Here is a 7,134-nt window from a genome sequence, read left to right as displayed (position 1 = left end):
TCTTCACCACTACAAGGGTGCACTGTTCCCATTTTAGAGCTAAAAAAACTGAGGAAAAAAAAAAGTTATTTAACCAGCCCAAAGTCACACGGTTTGTAAGTGAATCCACATGGCTGCCTCCACCCAGCCTTTGAACTCTTAAGTCTTGACCGCAAAGCAACTGCTACCTCTCACAGACTAGCAGGAAAACATAGTGTTCCCTTTTAACAATATATCGCGTAAGTCTTTGTCAACAGGTATATTCATCAGGTCCTTATTGGGCTTCCCAGTTTTTCCCAGTTACAGCGGACTCTGAAGAGCTCCTTTGAGGGCACACTTCTCTGAGCACTCATACGTTTATTCCTTAGTATAAATTCCTAGAAACCTGCACAGTTGTTTACATCGTGACCAACTGCAACACTGGAAGTGCGGTGGCTGAAGGAGTGGGAATCCGTGGGTGGGTTGCGCCTCAAAATCCCTGCGGAACTTTGTCAAGATGTGCTCGGAACCCACCTCAGAATGCCTGTGGTGGTTCCGGGCACTGGCGTTATTTTAAAGGACTGCAGGAGATTCTGAGGTACCCGGGGTGAGGCAGCTGGAGTAAGCGCGTGGTCGCGGCAGGTGCAAGGGCGCAGAGTTTGTAAAATACACTCCGTACTTGGGCAGTTCGCGAGCCTCGGTAGCCGCCTTCGTAAGGGGCTTGGGAGAAACGCGACGTGAACGATCTCCATACTCCTCCGGGCCCCAGTGCTGGGGTCCAGTTTTGATTCTACCCGCCACCCAAGCGGGCTGGGGGGACCGGGGCTAGGGTGGGGGAGAGACAGCTGGGACGATGACGTAATGTGCTCAAGGCTTACTCTGGGGGCGCCCAGCGGGCGGGGGCGGGGTGGAAGGTGTTAACCCTTCATTCCCCAGCGGGTGGATGGAGTAGCTTGTGGAGCCGAACCAACAGAAAAGGGAGCGGTTCCTTTAAACTACGGGAAGGAGGTTGGGCTGAGGACCTGGAGGCTTCTCTTCGCATTCGCTAAGAGGCCGCCAGGGGAGGGGCCTCGATATGCAAATCTGAGCTGCTGATCGTTGACGCGCCATCACCCCACGCGCCGCTTCGCGCGCCGATTGGCCAGGACAAGCCTGGTCCCATTGACAACAAACAAGGGGGCGCGCGCGGCCTGGGGGCGGGGCCACAGAGGGCGCGGGTTGGGGCGGGGCAATGCCGCCCCGCCCCGCCCGCGCGGCGCAAACATGGCGGCGGCTGGCACCGGCCGGTGAGGCGGTATCCGGCGGGGGCTGTTGGGTGTCATGGGCGGTGACGGCGGCACCGCCCCCGCGTCTCCCTGAGCGGGACGGCAGGGGTTCCTCTGCACCGAGCCGGGCGATGGACGGGAGCGGAGAGCTGGGCGGTCTGGAGACCATGGAGACGCTCACGGAGCTGGGCGACGAGCTGACCCTAGGGGACATCGACGGTGAGTGGTGGGTGGGTGGGTGGGAGTGCGGGGGCGCTCGGGGAGGAAGGGGTTACGGCGGCGCGCGCGGGTGCGCGTGCGCCCACCCCCCGGCAGCCCCGTCTCGCGCGGGAAGACCCTGCAGGCGCGGTCGACCCGGCTGTCCCCAGCCCTTCCGGGCGCTGTGGGTTTGAGCCCCTCCCGGCCGTTCCGCTCGGGCAGGCCGCGGGATCTGCTTCGGGGCGCCTCGTGTCCGGAAGCGCAGCGAGGGTCGTGGGGTCGGGAACGCGGAGCCGGGGGCGTCGCGGGGGCCTGGCGGGAGCAGCCAGAGGAGAGCGCGCGACCGCTGCCTCCTTCGCGCTCCTACACGCGCGGTGCGAGGTCACGCTTGCCCGCCCAGTGGCTCCGCGTCGCACCTGTCACTCCACTCCCGACCGCGTGGGCGGCTTTGGGGTTCCCCGGGCCGGGACCCCAGGCTCTGCGCCCTCACCCCTGGTCTTCCCGGGGTTGAAACAGGGCCGAGTCTCCTGGCGCCTGGGAAAACTTTGGGCAGCGAGCGGCTGCAGAAGCAAGTTCTGATGAAGCGAGCGGTGGCGGCGGAGTGTGGACGCATCTCTCCGGGATAGAGACCCGGGCGCTCCTGCTGTTGCGCTGCAAAGGGAGTTGAGCAGCAGGAATTTTGAGCTGTGGCCCCTCGGGGACAGGCTGGGGAGCGGGTGGCCTTTGTTCCGGCGACCTTAACAGCGGAGAGGAAGAGCTGGTAGGAGCACAGGGATCATTTTGTGATCACGGAACCCAAAGTTTGGAGAGGGTCAGCGACTTGCCCAAGGTCACCCAGCTGGTTACGGAGCACAGTTCCTGGGCCAGTGTTGGTGTCGCTGCTCCATCAAGCTTTCACCTGCTCCTTGGGGGCGAGGAGTCCAGTGAATAGGTTAGTCATCATAATAATAACTCTGAATAGGTGGGTTCTTCTGATATTCTAGGCCCCAAACGCTTAAATTGTTTCACTTATTCCTTACTACAGTCCTTTAAGATAGATACTCTTTTTGCTCCCATTTTACAGGAGAGTGAGGCCAGAAAATGTTAACTTGTTTAAGGTCGCTCATTTTAGATTGTCCAGAACCCATACTCTTAATCAGTAACTCAGGTGCATTGTGCTCTTGAGTTTACAAAGTGCTTTCATGTCCAAGATCTCACTACAGCCTTGCAGGCAGGTATGATGACTACAATCTCATTATACAGATGAGGAAACCGAGGCAGCAGAAGATTCTCTTCCAGGGGAAGAGATAGTGGCAACAGCTAATTCAAAAGAATCCGTTTCCCATTTTGCTTCTGTAACATTTCACCCCTTGGCCTGACTTTTCTTTCTGATTTTGGTCATACAGACAGTGTGGTAAGACCCTTAAATGACGCCCCAAGTCTAACTACAGACTTTTCCACTGAATGCTCAGAAATACAGAAATGTGTTGGCAAATGGGGGAGGGAGGTTCTTGGAACTTAAGGGCAGCTAACATGTTTTGAGTACTTAATGTGCCAGGCACCGTGTTAAGCAGTCATTGCACATTAATGTCCTCAATCCTTAACAAGTACCATCAGGTAGAGACTGCTTGTTATACTACATTCATCCCCTCTTCATAGATCCTGAAACTGAGGCTCAAGGCAGTTCATTAACTTACCCAAGGTTACACAGCCAGTAAGGAGCATGTCCTAAACTGTCCACTAGCAACCTCACACAAAGAAATTCATGTGCATTTTGCATTCCCATTCCAAAACTGATTCTTATTTATCTTAATTTGTAATGTGTTAAAGTACCTGGTAGTTAAGTATTAATCTTATCCCTATAGATTTCTGAGTAATATGTATGTTGTGGAAACTACCACAGTGGTTCCATGGCTTCACAGGGCTCCATATTAGATTTGGGAGAAAATGGCTCCCTGTCTTCACTGGTCAACAAGTATTCAAGTGAGAGCTGTAGGGAACATGAAAAGATAGGAAAGATAGAATTTTATGGCTTTGTGGAGTTTGAGATGAATAATAGTAAAACTGTAGTGCTGAGTATAGAACAGCTCACAGTTATGCAGAGCAGTTAGTGAAAGTAAGTGTGGAGGGAGCTTGGTAAAGGCTGGCTTACCAGGAAGACCACACCAAGGAGATGGCCCTGGATGTGGGTCTTAGAGGAAAGAAGGGTTGGGTGGGCTGAAGGCCAGTGGTCTGCAGGCACAAATATCCCTGAAAACTTACCCATCCATCTCCCTCCAGAACATCAGCCCCATGAGGGCCAGGGCCTTGCATTTTGTTTCTTTCACCTAGAATTAAATATTTGTGGGGTGCCTGAATGAATCCAGGGACCTTGAGCTAGGCAGGATTCTAAGTTATACTAGACTCAGCCCTTGGTGTTGGTTTAGGTCAGAGCTGGCCAGCCCAGATGCTTCTAGGAGCTGGTTGGGTGAGGAAGAAGAGATGCTGTGGGTAGTGGGGGAGAGAGGGTATGTGTCACCTTGAGAGCACATGCCAGCCTCTAGGAGGTAGCCATGTGGATGTGAGGTGATGATCCTAAGAAGGTGATGGGATGGGGATAAGAAGTGGCCATTGTGCAAGGTGCTGGATGTGGCAGGACATGGCCTCAGTGAAACTTGGCCCTGAAGGCAGAGCAGAGGTGGAATCCTAAGATCCCATTAAGGCTTTGATCCTGGGCATTGGGAGGGCTCAGAAGCTAGCAGGAAGAGCTGGTTTGGGGAGGTGATGAAAATTTGTCTTAAATGGACTGAAATTGAGGTGCTAGTAGGAAATGGGAGGCAGATAGGAGAAGGTTAAAACTGGGGATGGAGATTGAGGACTAGTCACCCACCCATATTGATGAGTTGAGTATAGAGGTGAGAGGAGAAGATGGAACCGGAGGTCACATCAGGTGAGGGAAACATAATAACCTAAGGGGAAGTGAGCTTTTTGAGGAGCAGTTAGTGGATGATGGAGATAGTGCTGCAGAAGACAGCACGGATGACAAGACTATGAAAGGACTCATGGGATTTGGCAATTAGGAGTTCCACCTTTGACACAGCAGTCAGATGGGGTGGTCCAAGGCCAGGTAAACCAGAACGAAGTCAGGAGTGAGCGGGGGGCGGGTGGACAAGTAGAGGCAGCTGTTCTCCGTGGAGAAGGTTGAAGCAACTTTTCGGTGAGCTAATTTACTTTCTGTCCTCATGGATTTGCCTATTCTGGACATTTCATATAAATGCAATCATGCAATATGTGGCCTTCTTCACTTAGCATAACGTTGAGGTTCATCCGTGTTGCAGCACGGTGTTCCCTTATATGGATGCACCGTGTTTTGTTTATCCATCCATCAGTTGTTGGACATTTAGGTTGTTTCCACTTTTTGGCTATTATAAATGAAGCTGCTGTGAGCATTCGGGTACAGGTTTTTCTGTGGACATATGTTTTCTTTTCTCTTGGGTAGATCCTCTACGGTTTTTGTTGCTGTTTGTTTTTTCCTAGCGCTCATAGTAGCCCCATTTATTCACTTGCTTACTTTCCATGTTCCCGTAACTAATGCAGCCTTAAATCTTGTGACAGAAACTCAGTTTGGTGGTCAGTTTTTTTTTTTTTTTTTTTTTGCGGTATGCGGGCCTCTCACTGTTGTGGCCTCTCCCGTTGCGGAGCACAGGCTCTGGACGCACAGGCTCAGCGGCCATGGCTCACGGGCCCAGCCGCTCCGCGGCATGTAGGATCTTCCCGGACCGGGGCACGAACCCGTGTCCCCTGCATCGGCAGGCGGACTCTCAACCACTGCTCCACCAGGGAAGTCCAGTCAGTTCCTTTTATCGCCCTTGTTGATGTCTCTCCTGGGGCCTTCCCTCTTTTTGCCCCATCTGATGCTTGTCTAGGTCTGCTGTTTCACACTTATCCTGGGTCTACCCTTAACCATCACCCGGGGTCGGGGGCGATGTTGAAGCCCTTGTTCCCTAGTTCTTGTTTTTTTTTTTACTCCCTTGTTTTGATGGAGCACATCCTCCAGTAGCTTCCTAAGGAAGTGTACTTTAGAGGTAAATATGTGGGGCTTTACCTCTAAAAATATATTCTGACGTCTCCAATTTGATAGTTGGGGTGGGTTTAGAATTTTAGGTTGAAGGCATTGCCTCATTGTTTTCTAGCTTCCAGTAGTTGAGAAATCTGATACCATTTTAATTCCTGACCCTCTGTGTGTGACACGTTTTCTCTGAAAACTTGTGGGCTCTTGTCTTTGTCCTTGGTGCTCTGAACTCCACGATGATGTCCACTGATGGGCTGAGCTGTCAGTCACTGTCCCTGCTTGGTGGGCTCTGAAGGGCTCACAAAGTCAGATACCTACATTCATACAGTCCTCTTGCTGGTAGCCCACCCTGTGCCCTAGGCTTCAGAGTAACTTGCTGTTCCTGAGCCTTTGGGTGGCACTGTCTTGGGCCTCTGCTGGCTTCTCCCAGCAGTCAGGCACTGGAGAGGCGCTCTGTAAAAGTGTGTCTAACGAGGAAAGGAAGGCGCTTCAGGTTGAGGTGTTGGGTGGGCCCCTAGTCGAGGTGTCCACATCACTGGGAAGATCGGAGTGGCCAGCCTGTGTCGGGGAAGGTGTGGCCAGCACACCACTGGCAGGGAGGCGAGGAGACGGGTAGAAACTGGCTTCGTGTCTCTCCAGTGAGTCATACTTCGGAAAAACTGCTCAGTGAGGTGAAGCAGAGATCTACTTTTTACCCCTTTTTGAAGATGTAAGCTTTCTCTTGACACTAGAACATATATCACTGTTGCTAGTGTTTGGCTTGAAAGAGCTGCTGCTGCTCTTAGCTTATTTATTTTCTGCCAGTTTTTAGCGCCTGGTCTCATCCGGTTCCATTTCGTGGGATACATCTTCTAGGGTTGCTCAGACCACTGAACCAGTCTCCTGGGGTTTCTCCTTCTTCCTGGGTCTGTTTGGTTTCGCCCTTGACAAACGTGTTGCATTCACACCTGGGCCTTTGGTCCAATGTTCTTGAGCGCTGCCTGCCTCTCATGTCAGTCTTTTCTGTCATTCTCATACTCAGCTCAGGTCTTGGCATTTTTTCTTGGCATTTTTAAAAAAGTGTATTTTTGCTCCTGTATCGAATAGATCTTTTCTTTTCTCAATTTCATAATTTAAAAAAGAAGTTCTTAAGCAACTTTATTCAAATAGCGCTCCCTGAATATCAAATTGTCTATCCTGCTGGATTCTTGTCTGAACTTTATTAACGTGCACATGAAATGTTACAGCATTTTCACTTACGGGTTGCTGTATGTTGAAACAGTTGAGGTATAATTGCCTGTGATCCAGTGTAATTCATCTGAGGGGGCAAATACCTATCCATGTCCCCGTGGAACATTTGCATCATTTGCAGTTTTTCATTAACATAAGTACTGTTGCCCTGAACACAGATGAGCAGATCACTTTGGAGTCAGTTCGTTGGTGCGTGTTTCTCGTCAAGGACTCTTCAAGTGAAGAGCTGGGTGACAGCTCTTACACACTGCCAGCTGTAGCCCTTTCATTTTTTAAAACTTTTCCAGTGTTATAAATTACTGTGGTGATTGGAACTTACCACTTGGAAAATATTTTCATCTTTTCAAAAAGGTGATACATTCATATGACAAAATAAAAAGTATGAAAGGGTACTGTGAAAAGTCTTGCCCCCAGCCCTGTCACCATCTGCTTAGGGCCCACAACCCCAAGTTA

The 7,134-nt window shown here is 51.2% G+C and overlaps 1 protein-coding gene across 1 annotated transcript in view; it reads left to right on the top strand.

Moving 5' to 3' along the window:
• Positions 1 to 1,212: 1,212 nt before the first annotated feature.
• Positions 1,213 to 7,134, top strand: part of SREBF2 (sterol regulatory element binding transcription factor 2) — a 60,561-nt gene continuing 54,639 nt past the window's right edge. The window contains exon 1 of the mRNA XM_033865935.2: positions 1,213 to 1,442. Coding sequence (XP_033721826.1) covers positions 1,355 to 1,442 — 88 coding nt within the window. The 5' untranslated portion in view covers positions 1,213 to 1,354. The remainder of the gene's footprint in view (positions 1,443 to 7,134) is intronic.

This window comes from Tursiops truncatus, chromosome 11 (genome assembly GCF_011762595.2).
Source record: "Tursiops truncatus isolate mTurTru1 chromosome 11, mTurTru1.mat.Y, whole genome shotgun sequence".
Taxonomy (NCBI): domain Eukaryota; kingdom Metazoa; phylum Chordata; class Mammalia; order Artiodactyla; family Delphinidae; genus Tursiops; species Tursiops truncatus.
Note: the sequence above shows the minus strand (reverse complement) of the source record. Positions and strands in the feature narration are given on the sequence as shown.